General features: G+C 38.7%; 1 protein-coding gene across 1 annotated transcript in view; it reads left to right on the forward strand.

Moving 5' to 3' along the window:
- RTKN2 (rhotekin 2) overlaps positions 1–22,971 on the forward strand; it is a gene marked incomplete at both ends in the record, with an annotated part of 47,985 nt that extends 25,014 nt beyond the window's left edge. The window contains 9 exons of the mRNA XM_082285814.1: positions 1,512–1,565; positions 2,491–2,608; positions 3,995–4,195; positions 8,778–8,872; positions 10,369–10,475; positions 11,494–11,625; positions 18,242–18,407; positions 20,339–20,446; positions 22,418–22,971. Of these exons, the coding sequence (XP_082141940.1) occupies positions 1,512–1,565; positions 2,491–2,608; positions 3,995–4,195; positions 8,778–8,872; positions 10,369–10,475; positions 11,494–11,625; positions 18,242–18,407; positions 20,339–20,446; positions 22,418–22,971 (1,535 nt within the window). The remainder of the gene's footprint in view (positions 1–1,511; positions 1,566–2,490; positions 2,609–3,994; positions 4,196–8,777; positions 8,873–10,368; positions 10,476–11,493; positions 11,626–18,241; positions 18,408–20,338; positions 20,447–22,417) is intronic.
- Between the last annotated feature and the right edge of the window lie 4,426 nt (positions 22,972–27,397).

Consider the following 27,397-nt stretch of genomic DNA (forward strand, 5'->3'; position numbering starts at 1 on the left):
TGTTTTCACGTATGAATGTAGATTTGAGACCTTTGTATTTTAGGAAAGAAACGTTCTGTGCTTTGTCTCTGACAGAGATGAATATATATATATATTTAAAAAGTTTGAGAGAGACTTCTGTAATGATTTTAATGAAACTATTTCTCTTTATGTAAAACCCCCTATTTTTAGACATGCTTGCTATGCAAATGCATCTTTAGAAGAGAAAAGCAGTTTCAGTACACGGTGATGTATTGACTTTTAGGAAGTTAGAAGTCTAAAGCTGTATGCTGGCAGTTCACTTGAAAGTTCAGTAGTTTTCATGAACACTCAAAAATAGATTAATTTGAAACTTTCAGTTTTGAAATAGCTTTTATAATAAGACGTCTCATAATAAAAATTAACTGAAATTTGAATTTTTCATTTAACATCTGAGACAGAGTGACTATATGCAGTTTCACCTCAATCAACAAGAAGTTTTGTGGGTAAACCCCTGTAGGAATGCATGACAATCTGATGCCAAAATACTGGCACTATTTTGCATCTTAGCATAATGTCTGGATTTTTCCATCAGCCTCATATGACGACAGCACTGGAGTCAGCAATGCTTCTTTATAACAATATTGAAGATTTTTGTCACAAGACAACTGAGCTGGTGCTGGTTGCTGCTGCCATCATGTGTCACTTAATATATTGCATATACTTTTAAACAGCACCCTTGTACTTCAGAAACCAGCTTTGGATTTATAAAGCCTCCACAGCATTTTTCTTTTAACAGGGGACTAATAAAAAACATTATATCTTAACCTGAGCCCTCAAAGCTGGAGGAAAATGTCACTTAATACTATGTTGGGTTTAGTAGATAAATTGGAAAATTTATTGAAGAAAATACTTTCCTAATATTAAAATGACAGGCATGATTTAAAATAATGGTTCTGTAATTGCCTCTCTACAATGGTTCTGATGTAGAAGGATATTTTCAAGTTAAGAGAAAAAAGATTTCTAAACTCTTTTTATGCCGACTAAGACAATTTTCACTGGGAATGTGATTACAAGTGGTATTTTCTCTGTGGTTAGCAAAACAAGACTGAAGTGCTTGCAGCATAAGTATCCCAGTCTTTTCATTAAAACAGGAAGGCTTTCCTCGTGGAGTGGGATGAGCGGTTTCCAGCACAAGGCAAGCAGGGTTTTGGTTTGCATCTATGCATAATATTGGGCTCAAAGAATACCTCTCAGAACTATGTTACACAGCTTCTCTGAAATGTTATTTCAGGTACTTTCAAATGAGATTTAAAATATTCTTTATTCTAGCATAATTTCTAAACCGAAATGACACTTCAAGTTGAACTAATTATTGAATTTTCTTTTGATGTGGATAATAAACTTGGAATAATTATGCTGTTCTCTGGGTGGAAGGCCCTGTTACCACCAGAACATCAGAAAAAACCAAACTTTTTGTAATTTGTTTTGATCACAGATCTACAGTATTGACTATAACTTAATTTCCCTACCTTCTTTTTTCCCCCCTTTAGATATTCGAATACCATTAATGTGGAAAGGCTCTGATCACTTCAGCAATAAAGAAAGTATGTAAGATGTAATGAATTACTCTGATAAGCAATTGCTTATGCCTGTAAATTTAAACTGAATGAGGAAGTTCATACTCATTTCAACCTATTTTTTAACCTTCCATTAAGTCCATGTTTTACTCTTTGTTGTGTAAATGCTCGTAATTTGAAGTTGCTGGCTGTAGCAAGCTGAGTTAGTTCAAAGTCCTGTGGTTCTGTGTGTTTAAGCCTTACTCTCTAAAGAGCCCTCCTGAGGAAGAATTCCAGAGGAAGCAACAAAAAAATGTTGTATTAAATGGTTAACTGAGAAACTTCTGATTAAACACATTGTTCTATGTCTTGTCTGCATTTGAGAGAGTATATTGGAGGCTGTTTCCAGTGGGAAATTTAAATGAAAGTTGACTGTTGGTGTTGAGTTTATTATTGGATAGCCTTCAAGTACATGCATTTTGCTGTGTCATGGAGATTAATCCTAAATCTGTTCCAGCTGTCACCTGGCATTGATTTCACTTTGATTTTCAATAGGGTCAGAGGTGCAAAGCATGGCAAAATAGTCTAATCCTATGTAGCACATTCATAAAATGATACAGACTTTGGATCAAATGGTTTTTTGGGGTTTTTTTTGGTGTAAAGTCAATTTTACTAAACAAAATTACATTTTTACTAATGTTTTTGAAGTTGCTAACACACACTATACCTGATTACTCAACTTTTTTTTCTTAATAGAGGTAGCCATTTTTTCCCTTTGTGTATGTTCTACCTAGACAGCAGCTTTGATAGGTCAATTATCATAAAATCCTATGATAAAAATTTCTGGTGGGAAGAATTTGAGGGCAATTCCTTAGAGGTCTGAATTACCATTTTGTATAGTTCTGCTTACTGGAAGTGTTTAGTATTGTGATGTGCAATGTGGCTAATAAAAGCTTTCTCTGGCTCTCTCCAGAATCACAGCGCTATGCAGTGTTTTGTTTGTTCAGAATGGGAGCTGAGGTTTTTGATACTGAGGTGACTATTGTGGATAAAGCAATAACAGATATCTGTTTTGAAAATGTAACCATATTGTGAGTATAATTTACATCTGTCGAAGGAAGTACAAATATTGTTTTCTTTTGAAGGTGGATGTGATTATGAATAAGATTGGCTGAGGTCCACTAGGTTTTGCTGTGGGCAAAGGAATCAGTAGAGGCTCTGTTCATTTTAGCGGGTGGAGGATCTGGAAGGCTGGTTTTTGTGTACAAAATGAGGCTGGTTGTAGATGTGCTAGTTGATCTGTATTTCTTTTCATTTTTGCCCTGCTGAATCATTTTTCTTTATCTAAAGAGATAAACAAACTTACATCTCCAGGACAGCATTAAATCAATGCTAAAACCTGAAAGCATTATGACAATATAGGTGTAAATGTTGTACCAAGTGTTTCAGTGTTATTCTGTCCAGCAGGTTACAGTCTCTATCCTCATGTAACATCTCATGTTCTGTTACACCTACCTGAGCATGTGCTTGACTCCACTCCCTGCCTTTATTTTTTTATATCAACAATTTAGAGTCTGTCTCCTGAGGAGGACTGGCTAGAAAGCTAGAACTACCAAAAGCTTTAAATCAGGATCCTGAAAACTGAGTTTAAGTCAAATTTTAAGCGCTCCTAAACACATGTTCAAGTTAAGAGTGGGGACAAAGATTCAAATCTCCTTCTTCACAGATATGAGACTTGACCATTATAATTTTCTGTGGAACACTGGAACAAAAGCAGAAAAGGCACCCTAACTTGCGTTTTATCCCCCAAGGCATAGAAAGACTTGATATAAAAGCCTTTGGGATGATTTTATTACGGCATCTGTGTAATGACATTATTTGTACCTGAAAGATGAGGTTAGGCTTCTGGTTTGATGACTAAGCTTGAGAACAAAAGAATCAGTAGAACTGAAAACTGAGAAAGACTGTGGGCCAGATGATGCAGCAGTAGGTAGTTAAGTTGTGAATGACAGATTTTATTAGATAGCATTTTTTTTTCAGTAATCTGAAGGGGATGGGGTGCAGCTAAGATATCTTTCAAACAGTTCAATCTGATTTAGGACCATAAGCAGGCACAGGGTTTCAATCATGGGATTTTTGTGTAACGGTAGAGGGCAGATTTAAGTGTGTTTGAATGTGTTGCCTGTGTATTTCCATAACATGGGGGTTTTTTCCGTTTTTAACCTAAACGTTGAATTTCCTGTTTGTAATTGTTTATGGCGCAATTATAACATCCATCTCATGACCTCAATGCTAAGTTACTGCTGTGTACTCTAGTCCTTAATTCCATATTAATGTGTGTCTGTGCCTGAATCTTATGGCATTGCTTCCCTTGATTAGAAATATGTTATTTAATCTATAAAGTAGCAGCAACATTCCTTGGCTCCGTGCACAGTTTGTTAACAAACGCTCTGAAATCTTCTCCTCCCCCACTTCAGTGATGAAGCAAGCCCAGATTTCCAGGTGAAGGTTGAAGTGTATAGCTGCTGTACAGAGGAGTCTTTATATATAACAAACACTCCTAAGAAACTGGCAAAGAAACTTAAAACGTCCCTCAGCAAAGCTACAGGGAAGAAACTCAAAGCTGCACTGGAGGAAGACAGCATTGAACCCCTTTTGCCTGCTGACCCAGTCATCCAGTAAGCCACATATATTGATATTCTGGTTTTATAGCTTTTACAATAGAAGTAGACCAAATAGATTGTAAATTTTTGGCAAACTGCCAAGAAACTGGTTCTTTCTCTAGTTGCCCATGTGAAAAAAAATTTACATTTTAAATAGGAAATGGGAAAGTAGGTGTGAATTCCAACCATGTCGCTGAGCCTTGGGGCCTGGTTCTGATCTTGAAACATACGAGCAGCCTTTATCTTTGTGCTCCACAGCCAGACAGCTGGTAAATCCACTATTCTTTCCAACCTCCATAATATTTTTAGTTTGATCTCTAGAGGAAGTTGAGCTTGTACGGTCTGTCTGTGTCTTTCTGTCCATCTACTTCTCCTCCTCCCCCCTTCCCCATTTACTTCCTTCCCCATACTATTTTTGCACCTAGCCAGTGTTGCTCGTACTTGAGACAGGTAGATATGTCTAAAAGTTACAAGTTGTGTGAAATAACAAAAAGTGTGTATGTAGGCAGGAGAAACCACTCCAGTACCCTCTGCCCTAATTCCACTTGCCAGCTTTTCAGTAAAACTGGACTGCCAAAGGCACTTTATGGTTACGGGCTGCTTAACAGGAGATTTCTTAATTGACTTTAGCACAGAAGTTTTCAGTGTTCATAGGCATAAGTGCTGTTCCCAATAATTTACCTGTGTCCTTTTAAAAATTAACTGCCTACTAATATTTTCCAGCAACTTTAATTTCATTGGGATTTAAGCAGACCAAATACCTAATTTGAAAATACTAATAGCATTTCTTTATTTTATTTATTTATATTTTTTTAGAAAGAAATTTTTTCAAGAAATTACTTTTTTTTGGCAGCTGACAATAAAGAATCAATGCTTAACTCTTGCCAGGTGTTGAGTGTAGTCTTAGTCTAGCTTCATATATCTATTTCCCGGGATTTTAAAAGGAAACATTCAAGCATATTCTGTCTTCATTGAACTGATATTACTGTAAACTGATATTGCTGTGTGACTCAAAAATAGACATCCGAGAGATCTTATCCACAGAGCAAAACAGATTTTATCACTAACTTTCCAGTGGGTTCCACCTAATGACAATGTATTTTTCAATCTGCATCATGTCAGGTGGCTGTGCTTTCCACCAGCTTCAGCTGGGCCATGACACACTATCATTAGACACAGTTTGAATCAGATATAACCACTGGCTTCTTTGCTTGAATATAGACTGCCTGGCTTTTAAGGAAGGAGTACCAGTAGACAATTTAAACAGCTGCCTCCTCCCCTGGGTTTTGCTTTTGGTTTCTCAATTGAATTTTTTCTTTCCTCCATCTTGGAAGTTTGTTGTTTCTGCTGTAGATAATCATCTCACAGCGACTATTACTTTCTTAACACAATTAAATGAACAATGAAGTGTTTAATGATGGCTTTGCTGGGTGATTAAAATAGTTGTTTGGAAAGAAATGGGTTATTATAAGCAGAAAATAAGTTGTCCAGTTTTTTTAATGGGTTTTCCCCTAGGATTTATATTAGTTAGACCGTGGTATGTAGCCCTTATAAAGGGGAAGAGACTGCAAGATTACAAGAGATCTTTCAAGTATTCCCTGAGAGTTTTACCAGTCCAGCAGGGGAAATTAAACTGCAACAAAAAAGTGAACTTTCTATATTATGCGAACACCTTTTCTCTGTAGATTTCATTTGTACAAGCCTTTTTCTTTTCAGTGCACACATGAGTGATATTCTCCATTTCCCAAAAACTCTGTGATCCCTCTGTTCCAAACTTCTTGGCTTAGAAACCTCTCTAGTTAGTGAGGAAACTGTCAGACTTGGAACTTCTTGAAAGAACACAGTCACAAAGGGCTTGATTGGTTGCTTAGGTTGGTTAATTTGAGTTATACTGATATTCTCTCTTAATTATCCCTGTTTTAGTTTCTTTACAGTCTGTTGCCTGCTTTGTTTTTCAATTCTAGCTTAAGTTTTTGGTTTTTTTTGTTTTTTTTGTTTTTTTTTTTTACATTTTTCATAGCAGAAAAAATATTCAGTGCAGTTTTACTATTAAATGCCAGTGTAACTAGGTTGCTCTTTGGATAAGTCGCTGAAGAGTCTCCCTCAAGTGCCTGCTCATTCACTTGCAGAACTGGCCTACACATGCACTGGTGGTTGTGTTTGATGTATTGTCCTCCACTGGGCTGAAGGTGCAGCAGCTTCTGTGTCCTGTGTTTGAGTTGGCAAATGCCCAGTTGTATTTTGCTGGAAGTACACAGTCTAATCTGGTGGCCTCACTTTTATGGTTGGGTTCTTGTTAGTACCTGAAGGTTATATTTGGTTTTACTGTCTATTATTTAAGATCTGATTGAAAGGTGAGCATATTGAATTCTTTTTTTTTTTTTTTTTTTTTTTCCACTCCCAAGTCCGCCACTCACTCCTTCACTCGCTTTGAATGAATGAACTAAGATTGGGATTTCTAACATTGGGTTTAATATTTAGCAACAGATTCTGGAATTGAAGATGTTTTAATTAACATACATTGATAGAGTGTTATAGTTACACCTTCCCACACCGGGGTCTGTGTGGAAACTTCAGTGCCTCTGTCTTTTGATCAGTAAACAGATTAAACAATGAGCCTTTGCCACAGGCATGTTGTGAAGATGAGCTGATTTTTTTTTTTAATGAAGTTGTTACATGGTAAAATACTATAGATATGCAAAGTACCGAATGAGATGCAGCAGGCAGATTATTCTTTGTTATACAAAGAAACTGCCATTTAAGGCGGTTAGCTAATTCTGTGAAATGCAAAGGAAAAATACAGTCAACAATCCTGATTAGCCAGTTAAATCTGAAAAATATTTGTAGATAAAACTTTTCTAAATTATACTGCAGCTGCCTGAAAGGAATGACTTGTATTTTAGAATGAAAATGTTACTGTGAAGCATATTTTAAAAGTGAAGTAGCTATTTTTTTTGGCAAGGTTGTTGTGGTAATTAGTCATGCTTTAGAAAAAAAAAGTAACTTTAGAATCAGCACAGCAGTTTTATCTGTGAGAAGAAACTGAACTTTATGGTACAGTTTAAATAGAATGGTAATGCATTTCTCAACTGCATGGTCAAACATAATCAGTGGAGAACCTTTTGTTAGGGAACAGTCTAGCAGGGAATATATACAAATGCTGATGAGTTTTTGTTCAGATTGCCCTCTTGAAGTGCTTCACAGCAGTGGTTTTTCACCCAGAACGTGATACTGTATTTAATTTTCTTTCTGTTCCCTGGAGGCAGATACATAACAGACCTCCCCTCTAACAAACTTCCTACTTTTCCTCTTTCATTAGGGTTAGGGGGAGGTAAACATTCTCCTTGTTTATCTGCAGAGCCAAAGGTCCGAAAACTGTATGTTTCCACTGTGCCAGTAAGAAAAATAAAATTTGAAAAATACTAAGATGGAAAACTATTTTTGGTGATCTTAGTTCAATAGCATCTTCTCAGCTTTTATACCACCAAGATTTCTTATGTTCTGCTGAAGATATGTTGAGGAACTTGTGCTAGATCCTGTTGGGGAGAGTAGTTAGTGATTTGGAGGGGTTTGTTTTCTTGTGGACTTTGTTCTAACTGCCATTAGCTAGGTGGAATTCTTACTGCATTGCTGGACTGTAAATCTGTTACTCGGTCCGATGAGTATTTTAGGGAAAAGGTTAAACGTACTAAATTTATACCAGTTTATTCCAAGAATTGCATTCCACAATTGCACTGTGCTGAATTGTAAGAGTGATACTTTTTTTCCCTAGGCAAAATACAAAACTAAGATAAAACATTCTGAAACCTGTAAGCCAATAAGTGAAAAAAAATCCTTTATGCTACAAAACTGACTGTAGGATTTCTGCACAGATTTCTGCATGTGAATAATCAATCTATTGGATCCTATTCAAAATACATTATAAACAACTGGTCTATAAAGTGTAGTCTGCATAGGCAAAGCAAAAGAGCAGGGCAACATGCAGAAGCAGTATAAAGCCTTTTAATTTTTAACCTGTATTTTCAGATAAAGTTTGTCATCCGTTGTTCTATTAACTATAGGAATTTTTTAACCTATTGCCAAATCTTATTGCTTTAGGCCTAGGAATAAGAGCTGTAACGCTATTGGAAGTAACTTGGTGTCTGACTAGAGGAGAGAGGTGCTTTGAGCATCCAGAGGGTGCAGAGGGTTTGGATAGCGCAGCCTTTACCCCTGGGTTTGGCCCCTCCTGGCTCTCCAGGAAGCACGAGCCCAGCTCGTAGGCAGTGGCCACATGAGAAGTCTCTTGGCCAGCAGGTCCCAGAGAGGAGGCAACAGAAAGAGTTGTAATGAATGATGGCATTGGCCTGGAAGTTGTGGGGTAGGAGGAACTGGAGATACACACGTGGAGGCAGGAGGTGAACAGACTGCGGAACAGAGAACCAGAGATACAGGAGCTGTGTGGGAAGAGGTTGGGGGGTGGCAGTCTGCGGTCACTGACAGGTGCTGCCGTGCACCTTGGTGTTCCCTTGTACCCAAATGTGGTATCTCAGGCATGTCTAGACCTGAGCAACATGAAGCAGAAATGTCCTAAATGTGCCATTTCTTTCACATTTAGTGGTGCAAAGTACAGTTTGCTAGCATACACCACTTTGGGGCTGGAAAGCGCTGAGGACAATTTCAGGACCCACAGCCTTACCATTACAGGAAATGGTAAGTACATATGGTACCAATTTAAGGAAATAAAAAACCAGTAACATTTTGCATTAAACTCTTGTAAACTAAAGAGCTTAAAGAGATTATTTTTCTTGATACTCAATATAGAACAACTTTAATAAAATATTTAACGGCTCTAAAGCAGGCATCTGTACACAGCTGAATAAACTATAAGTTGAGTAAAATTTCAAGTCCAGATGAAAAATGTAATTCTTTTGGGAGTTTCTTCTGTCATTTGCATATCCGTCTTATGTGAGTTGTAGTTATATACAAATTATTTCCCCTTCCTCACAGCCAAGGTAGAGTATCAGAACGAAGAACAGCTTGTTCCTCTGTAGTCAGAAGAAAAATTACTTCAGTTTGGTGAGGTTTGTTCAAGGCCCAGATTTAACACAGGACTTAAGTGTGTGTGCTTGTAGTCTGTGCTGACTGCTGTCCTTCAGCTCTGGGGCAGCACCAGTTGGGAGCAATTCAACACCATGGGGGACTGATTATACTGCAACTGATGGTGGTGTTTTCACTTTTTGGTACTTTGTCCATTATTTTCTGCAAGGAGAGTCCCTCCCATAAGCCATGCTCCAACTGTTAACCTAAGGCATGGGACTTTCACTGTTGCTTCTGGGAACTTAAATCATTTACTGGGGTAAACTTGACCTCAAAGGGAATTTCCTTCTTTACGTTTCAGTAATTCTGAATAAGTACAGATTTGAAGATTTATGGGGCATTTATTTCTTGAAGTGTTGGATGAATAATTCTGAGCACCTTTGATATTTGTAAGCCTTTCTTTATTAGTACTTTATATTCTTCTCGAAGTTCCTTTTTCTGACATTATTTACAGAATTTTGTCAGGTGAGAAAGGACATATCTGGATATTTTGGTTCATCACAAGCACTTCTAAACCATGACCAAAGACAGAGTCACATTAATGGAATGTTGCATTACCTACTTTTAATTACAGAAGAGAGAGCCTATAGCATAGCAGAGCTGAGTGATTCCAACTCATTAGAAACTCCTTGGAACCCTAAATGCTCTTCTAGTGCTGAAGGCAGAAGTAGATACAAATTCCAAGCCTTATTAAAACAATCTGAGCAAAGTGCTCATGTACAAATATAGCTGTGTGCCACAATGGGATGGGCTCAGGGATCATACTAGATGAGAGTGTCAGTGTACTTACCTTTCAAAGTGTTTTAGCTCTGAAATTATCTGTATTTTATGTAAAAACAACTCTTTTTTGCAGAACAATATTGCCATTTTTACTTGAAATTATTTTGGAATTTACTATTTTTTTCCAATTAAAAAACGCTTCCTGAATACTAAAAATTAGTTTTAGTCTAATCCTACAGGATTAAATCTCTTTTCTTAAAATATGAAAATATGCTTATTTACACTCACGATCTTAATGTAAAAACAGATGTAGAAAGCTGAACTATAAGTTTAGGGCAATTGATCAGAACTGAGTGTTTGTCTGCCTTTTGCCTTTTTCTTTCCCCCAGAGGAATCCTCTTTTTGGCTGCCCCTGTATGGAAACATGTGTTGCCGTTTAGTTGTCCAGCCCTCCTGCATGGCCAGGGATATGATGGCAGGATTTCTAAACCAGCAGGTAAGAAGACCTTGCTTGTGTTTGCATCCTGGGCTGTTAATAGCTGTCACTAAGAGTCAATTGTTAAAACCTTTGCTTTTACCTGAAGTGGTTTATTGAGAACTGGTGTTTTTTCCTGTTCTACTTAGAGCAAGGGGGAAACTCTCTCATGGCTGCATTCACAAATAGTGCCTTCAGTGGCTGAGCATGGAGAAATCAATGTTTCTTTGGCACGAATGATATAGGTTGTTAGTAAAGATCAAGTGCAACTCTTGTTTCAGAGTCGGTTTGCACTGGTACTTGACGGCATCAGTCCTAATAATCCTGTGGCTCTCATCCTTGTACATAGCCCTTGTTGTGCTGGCACAAGAGTTCATATCACAGCATGGTGAATCAGGCTGGTGAACCGAGCCATATTCAAACTCATCCCTTCAGAAATTATTCATCTGAACTCACTTTACTTCTCTATTTTGGTTCGTTGCACAACTAGGCATATGAGAAGGTGATAGTAGAGCACCAGAGGGTCTGGGTCATTTGTCAGGAGTGCTGAATTACAGGCTTTAAACTGGTTGTGAAACTGTTATGTTTTTATGAAAGCTGTTCAGAAAATTCATTTGAGAAAGTGGAATTCTAGACAAATGTCTTTGCTTGACATTTGTTGAATGTACTGTGTATTCCCAAACTGTAATACTCTTTTTATTTCTATTATTGTGCAATTGCTGTAGCTAATAAAGGTGCTTTCTTTTTTACAGTAGACACCAGATCTAGATGTCGTTCTGTGTGAACCAGCAGATTCTGTACTTGTTAGTGTCACATGGCAATAAATCTGCAAAAACTGTAAAACACCAGAAGACATTTGAAGTACTGCTAATGTTTCAGAAATCAGTGACTGAAATGTTCTGTAACAGAAAGTCTTTGTTGTAGGAATGGATTTGGTGTGGCTAAGTTTTGATCACTCAGGGCTGATACGTGTACACCTTATTAATATGGTTTTGTTTTAGGTTTATGTTTGGCAGTTTCTGACTATTCTTCCCTTTAGCAAATGGTAGGAGGTCTAATGAGCTGGAGGAGGCTGTATTGTGTACTGAGAGGTGGCAAACTCTTTTGTTATTACTCACCAGAAGAAATTGAGGCTAAACTGGAGCCGGCATTGACAGTTTCCATCAACAAGGTAAAATTGGTTGTGTGGGGATTTTTTTCTTTTGGTTGTTGGCGTTTTTTAATTTATTGGATTATTTTGGGGAACTTTTTTTTTGGTTTAAGAAATATGTGCAGTCATTTGGGCTCTAAGCTGCTGGTACGCAGAGTGCCTTATAGGTGAAATGAGGGTGGGATGTGCTTCTGTGAAATTTGCAGTCCCCCAGCAGAAACGTAACATTCCTTAGCTGTGGATGTAAATTCCTTCTGTTGCATTAGACTGGTTAGCATAGAGGCAAAAAGGAGGGTGTTTTTCTATAGAAAAACTAATAACTTTTTATATGATAGTTCTGTACGACAGCCCTTGGAAATGTATTGCTTACAGTCCCCTAGCAATGTTCTGGTAGACTTCTGTCCTCAGCAAGGTGGAATTCCAACAAAAGCTTTTTTGTTGTTATGTGTTATTTAGCCACAGTCTTAATTAGAAGGAGAGCTGGAAAATTTTTCAAAATATTTCAGTGCCTTAAAATAAGCTGCTTTTCTTAATGCTGGTTTTGTCCAGGGCACAATAACTTTGGAAGCTCTGTTCTCTAGGATGACATTATTGCTGTTTTTCATGCCCTGATTGAAAAGCCTGGGCTTAAAACATAAATTTAAAATGTTGCTTACTATTTGGCCAAAGAAGCAGTAATTAATCTGAAGTAATCTGAACGTTATTGGAAAGACCTTCTAGAGTGGCAAGCATTAGAGAGAACAGATGCTCTCAAAAACTGGTTTTGGTACAGGCATCAAGGGTTAATATCCCATAAGGATGGGCAGAGGAATTGAATGTTATTTGCAATCACATAGCTGAGTTCATCTTACATAAGCAAATAGACACATTTGGAAGCTGTGTTAAGCACAGGTCGCTGTGGATTCCGCTGCTGTGCTGCCGTGAGCGCTCGGTGCCAGCACTAATTCCGACAGAAGCGTTCCTGGGCCCGGCTGCTTGTTCAGCTGCTGCTGTGCCGTGCCAGGGCAGGCACGGGGGCAGCTGACGGAGCGATTGCACAGGGCAACTCATGGGGGTTAAAGTCACTTCATCTGGGGCAGGGGGATGCTTGGCTTCAACTGTGCTTCCCTTTAATCCGTTCTCTTACCCAGCTCATTACATGGCTGCACAAATGCTTGTGTGGTACAAGCACGGGCTCAGCTATGACTGGGAACGTGAGGGGGCATGGGGTGACAAAGAACTGCTTCTTACAGCAGCAGTATCAGCTTTTGGTGGCTTGAGTGTTCTTGGGAGAGATGCATTTTCCTTCAGAGTGAGACTGATGTAGAACTCAAACATTTAGATGGGTCATAACAATGTGACCTGTTTGTGTTAAGATGTTTTTTAATTAATAAGATTGAAATTGATTCCTTAAATAAAAGTACCTTTTTTCCTAGTGCTATTTTTTTCTCCCAACTGTTCATACATTTACATTAAATAAATATTTATACTGTGATATATATTTAAGTAGGTTTACTTGCTTACCTCTTCAGTCACTTTCAATTTCACTAGTCAGCCTCTGCCATAATTCTGTTTTCCAGCTGTTCACAGTATCAGTTAAGAAATTGTAAACTTTAGTAAATTATAGAATGACTAAATCATTCTAAAACATGACAGGAATATTTTTTAAAGGTATCTATCAAGCTGCCTCATATCTTTCCTTAGAGTTTTCTGGTTTAGTCTAAATTCCAATTCTGCTTTTCCTTTTAAAATAACCATATTGTTCTAAGATATTTTGCTCCTCCAAGTAACCAATGCACTTAGAACCTGAAATCCAGTTTGGTAAGCCTTTGGTGAGAGACTGTCCTTATGTTTGCAGGGTATCCTTAAAGCTAACATGTAGAAGATGCATGATTTATGTATCTTACACCATTTTACGAAAATGTCAGACTGTGGGAGAATGACTGTGAATCCTTCTTCAATTTAAATTAAAACTAGAAAAAAAGAAAATGCAATTGAAAACATATTTGGATACTTTACTACTTAAACAGTTTCTCTTGAAACTAACTTAATGCCTGCGGATATTTTTTGATTCCTTTGTTATGAAATTTCTCTTACGGATTAAATGAAAGCAGACTAATCATATGGGCTTGTCTGCTACATGTTGTTATAGAAACAGCAATTTCGAAGTGAAAGTTGAGATCGAACATCAACTCTAGACATTCTAACTAAAACCTCTTCGGGTTGTATATGTGGCATTTTCATTTGTAATGTGAAGCTGATCCTTTATATGTAATTTAAAGATACTTTCTGAGAAGTAATGAAATCATCTGAATTTATGAGAAATTCTCTGGAAAATGTTCACACTGATAGCCGTATTTCCCATTCCCTTTGAATTGAGACTTGAAGAAGCCATTAAGACCAGCAAAGTCATTACTTCAACTTTAGATGACTTCACTGCTACTGCTGTTGAGCAAGAATGGTTCTGCAGTTCCTATTATGCAAGTGCTACTGTTATTGTTCCAGCTAAATGTGACTATAACGTATTATATTGCACAACTAAGTAGGAAAAGAGAAATGATATTTTCTGTAGCAAAGAAAATTTACTGGAATCCAATTTGAAGAAATATTCTTTATGGGCCAGTTCCTGAATTTTTTTCAAGTTTTCTTTAGTTGGAAATAAAAAATAAAGGCCTAGCCTACACCTGATAGCTTAGCAAATTGGTGCATGTGCCAGCAGTTCATGCTAGTTGTTCAGTGTTTGGAATTCATAATCTATTATGTTTGGTTCATAGATTACAAAAGTTTTTTTGTGCCATGGGTGCCTGAAACTTCAGGAATTCTGGGATGTTGCCTGTAGTCCTGGGCATATTTTTCCCATGCAGTATTTGTCCTGGGACCCTGCAGTCAGCAAGCCCAGGACTCTCTCTGTGCTTTTGCTGATTGCTGAGGGGAGCAGGGTGAGGAGCAAGTGTTTGCAGCCACAGGCTCAGGGCTCATGGGAACACTGCTGAGCAGTGCAGCAGGAGCAGAGGGACAAAATCAATCTGGAATTACCTTTAATGACAGTCCTTGTTGGTGCAGGTGTTCTGGCTAGGTCAGGGAGCAGACTTTGTTGGAAAATGTGGCGATGGTTGCAGCAGCACAAATTCAAGGGAACCATACATATTTCTAGGGAACCAGGGAATTCCTCCTTGGGCTGGAGCAGAGGAATATGGATATGAGTTCTTGAGCTTTTAGGGAGCCAGCAACATGAGCAATATTCACTGTACATGTTGGGGAACTCCAGCATGGAGGAATGAGATCAGCCCTGAAAATATCCGTATTCCCTGTAGTAAGGACTTTGTCCCACTGGTTGGCTTAGAAAAGCCTTCCTACCTGTGAAAATATATTGGAAAAGCATAGACTAGTTAAGGGCCTCCAAATGTCTGGTATCTCATATCCAGAGAGTTTAGTCCTGCAGTTGCTTGAAAGAGGTTGTGGATGCAGGCAGGGGAAGCAGATAGATCACCCAGATCCTTGTAGCACACATACTCAAACTGAGCAGTTTGAAAGCTGCTCTATTGGCCCCCTGAAGCTTCACAAAAGGCTGGCTGGTCATATATTGCTATCATCTTCTCCACATTTTCAACTGCTGCATTGCTCCCAAGATCAATGGCACAGATATCCTAATATTTCTTGTCCATGTCATACTCACACATTGTACTGACCAGCGAGTGGCCATGAGGATGTCACATAAGTACAAGCTCACAAAACAAGGAAGGGACAAAATATCAGCTAATAGACTGGATTTGGTCTTCTGCATTAATGTGCTTGAAAGCCATAATTTCAAATTGAACCATAATTCCCTGCTTGCCTAAAACAAACGTCATGGAAATTATTAAACATTACAATAGAAACCAACACATGAACAGGTTATACTTGTTTCCAATGTCGTACTGTTTTTTCTTGGTTTATTTTTTTTTGGACTAAAAACATGAAGGGAGTTTGTTATATTTGATTTGTTTAATCTTAAAATAGATACACAGAACTGGGTCTCTAGGTTATTCAATATTTTTCTTAAGAACTGTAATTTGTTTTGATGTCTTAAAATGGTCTTTATAACCAGTGCTTCTTAGTGTGTCAGGACTGGCTTAGCAGGAAAATGTTGTACCTCAGCAATAAAAAAAGTTCTCTCTCTCTATCTCTGTGTCTTCTTAGCTTAAAATTTGAGCTTTCTAGAGAGGTGCTATCAGGCAAAGAGATTTTATTTGTGGGGAGAAATATAGAATAAGGTTGTACCATGTATTTTTCCCTTTTAGTCTTTCCCTGTCTTCAAAGAAATAATCTTTTGCGTAAAGAATATAAAACTGGCTTCAGCTTCCCCGTATGAGTCACTTGAGTTCAAGATTCAGCTGTTTTCCTGTTGCCATCCACCGATTGTTCTGGTCTTTACAATTGCTATAGCAGAGTTGGTTCAGGTTTTTTAGAAGACTGGGAAAGATATTATTACAACATGGTAAAATAAAGCACTTTTTGTGGTTTTTTTTTTGGGGGGGGGGTGGGGGTGGTTTTTCTGTTGGTTTTTGTTTGGTTTTAATAGGTTTTTGTTGGTTTGGGTTTTGTTTTTATTAAGTGGAACTGGGCATGTCGTGTAATTCACCCAAGCTTGGTAAATTCATCAGCCTATTGCTGTAATGGCATCTTGTATGACTCCTGAAATATTCAAGCATCAGATATAGATTGTTGCTTGAGGATTTATCTCCTTTGAATAATACCACAGTTGTGGGATAAAACCTGCAGCAAACATCATTAAATAAACTTGTGTGTATGGTATGCTTGAAGTTCTTACCTGTCAAATGTTAATCTACTTGATTTCATTTTTTTGCTGGTATCTATGGTTACCTGAGTTAATGGGATATAGAGCACTTATGGATGAATTACTTCATCTCCTATTTTTAGACAGAAGAATTTAAATGAGCATATCCATCAGATATGCTACAAGCAGCTGTTGGTATTTCAAATGGTTACTTCAGTTATGCATTTAAAATCTGGGGAATGGTCTGTAGAATAATTTTTGTTTTTCTGAGTATCGGAACTAGGCTTATCCCCATGGGATCCCATGCGTAAACTTAATTTCTGTAGTTGTATGTTTAATGCCTTTAGCAGATGTTTGACATTTGGTTGAGTTGTGTAAAAGGGACCTGGTTGTTCTGTCCCCACTGTATTTTGAGGAATGCCCTGAGGCCACCTTTGTGGTCAGATTCACCGTCCATCCAGACAGGAGATGTTCGAACACAGCCCTGGCTGTGATTGTTGGCTTCCTTCAAATCCTGGGCACTGCCCATGCCAGGAATATCCTTGTGTATTCCTGCACAAGGCAGGGGGGCACTGCACGGTCTTGCTGCATGTTTGGTGTCCTCATGTCCTGCCAGGGCTCTGGGGCTAGCCAGCTGTAGGGGGCCAGCTGGCACCTGGGCACCAAAACTCATTACTGTGCTCTCCTGGGCATGCCAGAAACCTCTCAGGAGCAGTGTTGTAATGGGCTGCTGCTTGTTCAGTCAGGTCGAGTTGCATGTGCAAAGATACTCCCAGGGCTTCTGCCTTACTTCTGTAAATAAAGTGATGTTAATTGTTTTAATTTGCTCATCATGTTGTGGTGAGCAGCAATGTTGACCCAGTTGTGTTCTGGAATTCTTTTAGTTGTGTTTTAGCCAGACTTAAAACTTTTAGCATTTTACACGCTCACAAAAATAATTGTTAGGGATAAGTGTTTGGTTTTTTTTTTTTTTTAAATTGTAGTAATGCCATAACAAAGAAAGTAAATACTCTGAAAATACCACTGGATCTAGTCTAGAGCAATTGAACTATGTCCCTGAACACAAGGAGAAACCTTGGCTCTAACAGTGCTGCTGTGTAATCTGAGAGCTTTTCTAACTCTAGCTGAAGAGATTTTATAGACTTGTTACACTTCTTGGAGATATATATACACATTTAATTATTTCTACGTAGCTCTCCCTAATTAAGGTAAAACTAAAATATCTATTTTTAAATGGCAAATAGGGTGGGTTTTTTCTCTTAGAGCAAAATCTTGTGTTCTAGTAGAACTGTATGGGTTACTGCTCCAAATGCCCCTTTAAAGGTGGCCTAGGTAAGTTTCTTTTTAATTTTCCTGTCACTACTGTATTAGCCCTGAATGTCCTGATTCACTAAGATGAAAACAAAATGGATACAAGTTTACAATGCAGTGGGTAAACAATGGCCCACAGAAGCACAGTAGGAGGTGTAAATAGTAGCTGTAATAAAGTGGTTGTCCATCTGAATGTTTGGAGAAAAGGAACTGCTTGCTGTTATCGTAGATTATTCCCTAAACTGCTGTGGAGAAGAGTGAGCAGTGTGAGATTAGCTGGTGAAGGTAGAGGGAGGGGTAACACAGAATTACAGTACATTCTGTTATTCAGGACTGAACTGCAGTAATTGTGCTCTATTCCCTTATTTTTTGTATTTTATGTCATTTTAATAGTTTTATGAGAAAAAAAATTTATAATAAGTTCCTGACATTAGTTCATCTTTTTTTTTTTAATTGGGTATTAATCTGGAGTAGACAAAAAGCCAAATTCTACCTTCCTTGCACTGTCATTGGCCATAAGTTGATGCCAGTGTGAAGCAGTAACTCATCACCACAGTTTATTGTTCCTAGGAAACCAGGATTCGAGCTGTGGATAAGGACTCCAAGAGAAGAACTAATAACTTCTCTGTTATCAACCCTGTGTCTGGAGAGGCTGTGACGCAACGTTTTGCTACTGACAGTAGGGATGAACTTCATAAGTGGATGGAGGCTTTCTGGCAGCACTTTTATGATCTGAGTAAGTAAGCAGGCAGTGCTGGCAGTGTGCCCTCCGACTGGGGCGTTATGTAACATCAAAGGGATCTTTGAGCAATTTGAATTGGAATTGCCTCATATGCCTTTGTTTGCAACAACGAAAAGAAAATGTTCTCTGGGATAATATTGGGTGGTGGTCTAAGCCGTTGGAAGGCAAATATTTGACTAAACCAGAGTCCATGTGTTCAGTCTGTGTTTTTGCAGGAAACCAGAGGCAGAATATATCCATTAATCTCAAAAAAACTGCTTCTCTTAGCAGTGTTCTAGGTAATGTTTTTAAAGATTGCTAAATTCTCACTGTCTCTTCCTCCTCCCCACTGTAGTGGGAAGAGTCCACCTCTGCCTGGGCATCCTACCAGTGGTGTGTTGGTTTGATGAGATCCTGCAAGTACGAAACCTTAGTATAGAAACCTTAGTGACAAGTGGTGAGGATGCTGGAATCATGTGGGGCCCTGGCTACGATGTGGATTCGGCCAGCTCTTGCAAGTAATCATAAGTAAACATGGAGTTTCTTTGCCCAGCAGTTATATGGATGAATTAAATTACAATTTGTTATAACAGGGATTGCTTGATTCTGTTGTAGTTCAAATGTTTTGGTAGCCCTCTTCACATGGGAATATGCTCACCCAGCCACACTCCATCCAGTCAAGCAAATACACACTGCTTACCTGGGCCTGGTAAAAGCTGTACCTCAGCCTTTGTAACAGGTGATAAAGTGTTACCCTGATCCTTTGGCAAACCTCTGGAACAACACTGATCTTACATGGCAGAGGGAACTCATTTATTGTGTGAAACATTGTTGAAGTAGTATATTGTGTTCCTTGTTTATAACCAAATACTTATTATAAAAACTGCATAGAATAATTTGCCTGTGTGTTTTTTCTCTGCTTCCTGCTTGACTTACAGGTTTACTGAGAGTAGAGACTGTCAGTTTTTATGCTGCTATTGACAAGGTAGATTTACTTCCTGATAGGCATTGTTATCAGGTCAGAAAACAGAACCAGGTCAATTAATGAAAAATCAGTCTTTAGTCAGAGACAACACCAATAAGATAATTGAATTGAGGTTGTGGAAACTCGGTATCGTAGTTGTATTTCCAGTCATTTCTAGCTCTGACTTACAGTGAGAAAAGGCACTATCAATTAAAGAAACACACCAAGCAAAAACTAGGGCATCCTCTTTAAATTATCTGTAGAGTGGGGTAAAAGAACTACTTCTTATTCATTATAGATAGAATACTACCCACGGATTTTTTGAGACATTTTCCTTAGATTCTGAAAAAATGGGTCACTTGGCATTTAAATGCGTTTTTTCTTCCCTGGTTCTAGAATTCTCTTAAAATTAATGTGCTCAGAAAACTTGGAATGATTGGTATGAACAAAGTAATTTTACTGTGTCTTGTTTTCCTTAAGGTCAAAATCTATTAATAGTAAAAGAGGTTTCTTTGTCTGCTAAGGGATAAAAGGCAAGTTATCCTCTATTAAAAACAGACTGTTCCTTTGCCATAACATTGTAACATAGCTGTATAGCATCCGGCTTGAAGGATATTGGAGTTTGTCCCTGGTTACTTCATGAAGCTTCCCAAACCTTAAATTTTTTTCTGTTCCCCCCCCTCCCCCTTGGATTTATACTGTTTGGGGATTTGAAGGCAAATTATGATCTTTACCTATCATAGTGTAACAGTAATACTGGGGTGCTTAAATTACAGGTAGGATCTTATGACCTTTGTGCTAAGAGAGTGGGTACAGAGGTGAAAATACAAATGCATCCTGAGCATTCAAGCTAAACAAAAGTAAATGCTCACTGTTTAGCATTACTTTGGAGGTAGTTTCCTAACACAAACTAATAACTTCCATTTTTTTTTCCAGGCTGAAGTTTTTTAAGTTCCAGTCATTGTTCTCTTTTCTCTCTCAGGCCAGTGGAAACATTGTTGTGAGGAACTTATGAAAATTGAGATTATGTCACCACGGAAACCACCTTTGTTCTTGACAAAGGAAGCGACCTCCGTCTACCATGATATGAGTAAGTGGGATTTGCCTTTTCAAGTTGCAGAGTAACAGAAACAACATTGTCTGAATTCAGATGGCTTCTGGTGTTGGTGTTGAAACACTGAGTTTTTCAAGGACAATTCAGACAGTGAAAGAGCAACATAATTGCATACCAAGGAGTTAATATTAAGTCTGAATTTGTAATAGTGCAAATAATTAATACATTTTTATACCTTGAGCTAAAAATCTGCAGTCTGCCCTGAACACACTCAAAAACGCTGTCACTAGAAATAAACACTCATAGTAAGAGTACTATAAAGCTCAGAAAATGTAAAGGTAAAGTAGTCCGGCTTGGAAACCAGTTGCATGAAATTAATCTGCTGTTCTTAAAGCTATTTTAGGGCTTACCTAGCATAACTCACCTAATTGTTTAGTCTTCGGTTATGATGTTGAAAAATATGCTCAGAAAATCTAGCTAGAGTGTATCTGGGACTTGTATTTCTGCAGAGAAAAATGGTATGCAGCAGGATTTTTTTAATAGTTTTGTTACTGAAATAATATTTACAGACTAGAAAAATAGGTCACTTTGTTTTACTGGATCTAATGCAGTATTGACTGAGAAACACTGTACAACTCTAAATGCCTGACTGCTTGCTGCTTGGGATGGAGCTGTGATGATGCTCAAAATGCCATGTGGGTCACTGAGTTGCCGTGCATCAGAGCACTGAACAGTCAAGTTTTATCTAAGCTGTGAATGCAGAGCAGAAATGCAGTAAATGAACCACACAGAAGCTTTACAAAGGTAACATGGTAGCATCGTTCCACTGATACACATGTACCTCAGTGAGGGGCAGAACACAAACTTCGTTTCACTCTTAATACACCATTTTTTCCCAAGCTTATTTATAGTATTTGTAGTACCCTGTACTCAGCACTGGTGAGGCACCTCAAATCCTGTGTTTAGTTCTGGGCCCCTCACTACAAGAAAGACACTGAGAGGCTGGAGTGGGTCCAGAGAAGGGCAATGAAGCTGGGGAAGGGTCTGGAGCACAAGTGTGGTGGGGAGTGACTGAGGGAGCTGGGGGTGTTTAGCCCGGAGAAAAGGAGGCTCAGAGGGGGGGCCTTATGGCTCTCTGCAGCTCCCTGGAAGGAGGGCGTAGCCAGGGGGATTCAGTTCCTTTTCTCAAGTAACAGCTGACAGGACAAGGGGAAACGACCTCAAGTTGCCCCGGGGGAGGTTTAGATTGGACATTAGATAAAAATTTCTTCACAGAAGGGATTGTCAAGCAGTGGCACAGGCTGCCCAGGGCAGTGGTGGGGGCACCACTCTGGAGGTGTTCAAAAGACGTGCAGATGTGGTGCTTAGGGACATGGGTTAGTGGTGGACTTGGCAGTGCTGGGTTAACAGTTGGACATGATAATCTTTGAAGGTCTCTTCCAACCTAAACTGTTCTGTGATTCTATTTAAAATCAGATTCTGCTGCTGTTTGAGGCTGGTACTACTGCAGTATACAGGGAAAGCTCAGTAAGAAGAATAAGAAATGGAGCAAGGCAGTCTTAAAGCACATAGAGAAAAATGATACATGTAAAGATGTCCTGTTTTCTACAGGCTGGCAGCACAAGAATATTTAGTCACAGACTTCCATGGGCCTCCCCTGAAACGAAATTTTCAAAGCACTATACAACAAAATGTGTTTAATATCTAATACATACATGTTTCCCAGTAGTACATTATTTTTGCTTTTACTTGGAAAGAAGTATCAGTGCCTACCCTGCTGCCTCAATGCCAGCTGTCACAAAAACAGTTCCCTCCTGTCACCTCAGTTCTCCTTTGGATAGCATATGTAATATTTTCCATTTCATCCACTAATACTCTTACTAGTTTAGACTTGGTGAGACATAGCTAATGCAGTTTTGTATTCTGAGCAGCAATAACAAAATAGATAGAAGTAAAATCATTGGTGGTGTTTTAATCTGGGTTAATTGCTGTCCCTTAAAATTACAGGCATTGATTCTCCAGTGAAGCATGAGGGCTTAGCTGATATCATACAAAGGAAAATTGAAGAGAGTCATGGTGAGTTCCTTCTTGGCCAGCAAGAAGAGTCTGCATCTGCCCTATGGGCTTCGCTCTTTGATGGATCTCATGAGATGACTGTTCAGAAAAACACGCATCTGGACCCAAAAAGAGATGCTACAAGTCCTAATGACAGCAGAGGAAAGAAAAGAAGAGCTCCACCTCCACCCTCTGATAAGTCACCATACAGTGCAAAAGCACAGGTGAACACAGAGCAACTGGGCAAGGAAAACTGGGAGAAGCCTGACCCCCCATCTGCCAGTAGCTCTTCCTTTGAGTCAGTGTTAGCTACAAAAATGCAGCAGCTGCAAACCCCCATTGCTGCTCCTCGCAGAATTGGTCCTTGTAGAAAAAGTGGTTTAGCTGGCCCGGGGAATCCCATTTCTCTAGTCAGCAAGACCAAGTCTGAAACCAAACCGGTACCAACCCCTAGGCAGAAAGGCATCACAGAAATACTAGACCCCAGGTCCTGGTTGCATCCGTAGGCATCATATTTAGCTTAGAGGAGTCCTTGGAATTTTCTCAGCCTTCTCCTAATACTCTTCAGTAAAAGTAGATTTCAGCATATAGCTCAAGTGTTTCCTGTAAGCCAGGGCATTACTGCTAGCTGCAGTCTCAGCTGTACTCATTAGTGCTCACTAATAATAATCTAAATAATTGCACTAGAATGGGGTGGGGGGGTTTCTCTCTCTGGAGTAACGGTGCTATTTTTGAAAACAATAGTTCGGTACTTTCCTCTTGAAAAAACCACAGTGTTCAGGTTAACCTCAGCTGTCCCCACAGCAGGAATGTAACCAGTGCCTTCTACCAGTCTTCAGCTTAGCCCATCCACAGCTCCTCAGACTACTTAAGTGGGAATTCACACATATTCAGCACAGATCTTGCAAAGCTGATTTTCTTGGGCTCCATGCTTGGCTTCACCTAAAATATCCCTCTCTCTCCCTCACTGTTTAGGAAACACTGCTTATATGGTAATCAAGTATGAAAAGCTTTTGTGCTGTTCTGAATGGCTCTGTAACTCCATATGAATTTCCGAGGCAGTTCTATCAATTTAGCATGGGATTTCCCAAGCTCCTGCTGGTTCATGTGCTGTCTAAATGGATCAGGGTTATCTGTCTTTGAGCAAGGATATGATCCATCACTGCTGCTTATTTTGGGTTAAGACGAGTGTTTAAAAGCAGTGCCAGGTATGAGCACGTGCTCATATTATGGTTGTTTTTCCTGACAAACGTGGCTCTGTAACACAGCTCGTCCTTCGTGGAGCCTCTCAGCTGTTTCTGGTAGGGAGTTGGTTTGTAAACAGGCAGTGTTACTGGTAAACAAACAGGGTTTTTCACCACTTGTTCTTTCTGCAATAGCAGAGAATAAGCACTTCAGGTGAAGATACTGAACCTTGATATTCTTCCATCAGACTGTTCACCAGTTCCATAAGAAGCATGGGTTCTTAAGGTTCCTGTGGCACCTGCAAAACATCTACTGCATAAGGAAAAGCTGCATTCTCCTGGATCCACTGCTTAAATACCCCACCATTTCCTTGGTTCATGCATTTATCTCAGATGCTGGAACTCATCCAAGGGCAAAGGTCTGCTTGCAGTTCTTCCTCTGGAGCCTTGGTGTTCAGACTGGTGTTGAGAGGGTCATATCAGCAACTGTATAAATAGTTCATTTTTTGTTGGTTTTTTTTTTTTTTTTCCCCAAAGTGTGGATGGCTCTGGGAGCTTTACCATTTCTCCAGAAGATACTGTGGGCATGGTTGGCTGGTTGGTTTATTTTATCTAAATTTTTGTCTTCAGCTAAGCTCTTGGCTGCACAGCTATAAAGGTATCTGCTGAATTCCCTCAGTAGTTCGTTGACTATTTGGGATGGGGTTGAGAGGCAGGTTTCATTTACAAATCCTTTTGCAGGATTAGAGCCCTTTGTTCTAGAATGTCCTTGTTCATTCTTCATTTAATCACATTCCATTTTCCCTCTGAAACAACTATAATCATTCTTACAATAAATCATGCTGTTACTTAAGTGGATGGTTTGTGAATGGTTTATAAATAGGAACAGAAAAACTGAAGAATAACTACATGATTATGTAAATCAGACAGTCGACTAAGTGGACTGTACAACTCCGAACAAAAAATGGAAAAAATAAATGGGGGGGAGAAAAAACATATTTTCCAAAATGCAGCTGCAGTTTATTTAGCTTTAAATCTAGCCTTAAATGTTGCTGTGCTTGGAAAGAAAAAAACCACCTTTTTCTTGGTAACCCCCTTTCATTTAGTGAAATATATATTTAAAAATAAATCTCATAAATATATAAGGCAAGAAGGCACCATAATGAGGAATTATTTTTAAATTCAACAGGCCATTGAATTTCAACAAGCAGTTTCTCTATTAAATTCAGTGGCTTTGTTTTGAACTGAACATACATATTTTAGCAAGGCATTTAATATTAATTTGAAGTGTTCAAGTGATGAGAATTCACTCATACCTCCTGTTGCAATACTTAATTACCCCAGGTACATTTTTCATTTGATTTTCTATTTGCATTTCTAGCTCCACCTTAAGTTATTTTGGTCTTTTTATGCATTTGATTGCTTATATTGATCTCTGTAGTATCAGCTTTTCTAATTGCTTGTGTGTAGTTATAAATCATGATTATGTCCCTTTTAACCTTTTCTCTGATGAGATGTACTGAATTCCTTAACTTTCCTATGGCAGTGAATGTTATCCAAGGCTAATTAATCTTCACGTTCTTCTCTGTATTTCTCATGTATAGAAATATTTGTAAGGGTGACATCTGAATTAGATGCCATATGTCAATAGTGATCCATCAGGACTGTATAGAGACATAATGTGATCCTCTTACTCTGATGAATATCTCCCTCCCTCTCCTCTCAAAAATTGCATTGTCCTTTTTTTTTTTTGTGGAGGCATTGCCTTGCATGCTGACTTTTATGGGCCAAGTCGTCTTCAGAGTCTTTCTCAAGAATGCGGTACATCATTCTCTTATTATCCTACCTTATATTTTCTTGGAAATACACGTTGTATTTTACCAGCGTTAAAATACTGCTCATGAACTGATCCAGATTGCTCTGTATAAGTGACCTGTCCTCATTCTTTACTACTCCAGCAGTCTGCATTTCCTTTGCAAATTTATTGCAAGTGATTTTTACAGTTTATTCCAGATCATTGATTTTTAAAATTGAATGCAAGGCAAGGTTTGTAGAGAGCAGTGATAAGTTTTTATTACATCAGTGACATGGGTAGGGGGTGGGGAAAAGCAAACAGACAGGCCGTTGAGTTTCTGTCCCTTTTATACCAAAGCCTTTAAAACATTGAGTAAGATGGAAAATAGCTCTATTTCTTGCTGAATCCCTATTAATATTGTATTTTGAAATTATTATGATTTTTAAAGAAAATTACATGCTCATCTTGTTTTCAGAAGGTTACTCAGGGATCTTCTGGGTAACACCTCAGTGCAGGTGTCTTTGCAAGCCGAGCTTAGTATATAGAAGAGTAAAATGCAACCTGTTGTTCAAGACCTATTCTCCATGAAACTGTGTTGGTATTTTGTATCTATCCTTAAATTAGACTCATGTGGGCCAGTTCATGATATTGCTGTGACCACGTCTGAGCAAACAAGGCCATTAATTAGTCTGTTAATCTGCTTCAGAACTATATAATCCCTATTACGAAGCAAGAGTTGACTTCAGGTTTTAGTATTTATTGTTACTTTTTCTTTTTTTTTCCCTTTTGTATTGCCATTATTGCCTTTGCATCTTCTGTTAAGCAAGTTGATTTAACCAGTAAAACCTGCAGGCTACCAGGAAACACTGAGCTCAGCTATACAATAAAGTCAGTGCCCCTTGAGGAGCTGCTGCTCCCAGGCAGGAGAAGAGAATGTGACGTTTCACTGTCTTAGCGGCTCTGTTCGATCATGAGGATGCTTTAATTGCAGGACTCAAAATATCAGTGATCAAAACTCAAAAGTCATTAGGCAGTCTCCTGCTGGGATGAGGCTTGGAGGACAGCAGAAGGCCTGTGGCTTCTCTCAGCCCTTGTGTCCCGTTCCCTTGTGTTCACATTTGTGTAGGCAAGTTGGAATGCTACTGCCAGGCAGGGAAGTCCATGGAGAAACGCTGCTCCCAGGATGAATGGCTCAAATGATCCAGTGTAGCACAGGGAGGACGTTGGTGGCACCTCCTGAACTACACATGGGATTAGGGACTTTTCTGAGATACACATCAGGCCTGCTCTGAAAACTGTTCCTGCTTGTTCTCTGCTGGGGTGAATTAATGCTGCTTAAAACCAGAATTAAGTGATCGGATGCCATCTTGATGTGGGGAAGAGCAAGGAGTCAGCCTGAACTCTCCTTTTAGGAAGTACAACTTGAAAGTAATTGCTAGTTCAAACCTGAATATAAAGTTTCACAGAACATGAACAACTTTTGAAATATTGACTGAACAAAGACTTAATTTATTAGCTTTTTATAGTTACCTAATATCTTCAGCTGTTTACTTGGTCCTGGAATGGTAGATGGTACCTTCTGTGGTTTTAAAGGCATTACCTTCAAATGTTTACATTTTTACTAGTATTGTGATTTTTTTTTTTTCCCATGGTAATAATATTAATAGTTATTTTATGGTGGCTTGTACGTATTTGGAAATACTGTCAGAGTATTCAGAGTTGATTTGTAATTAATGCAGACTGCCTTAATAGAAAAATGGAGATTTGGACACTAATGTATTGTGAAATGTTAGAATAGAAATCTTTTTTTGCTGCTAGCATATTGTATTTCTGTTAAGATATGCAAGTGAAATTAAAAACCTTTCTAGAATAAAAGGGTTTTGGTGTAATTTTCTTCACCCTGGAAGCTTTACTCCAGTGCATAAACCATGGCTGATGGCTGCTGTAAATTCA

Source organism: Coloeus monedula (assembly GCF_965178545.1).
Source record: "Coloeus monedula genome assembly, chromosome: 8".
Classification (NCBI taxonomy): Eukaryota; Metazoa; Chordata; class Aves; order Passeriformes; family Corvidae; genus Coloeus; species Coloeus monedula.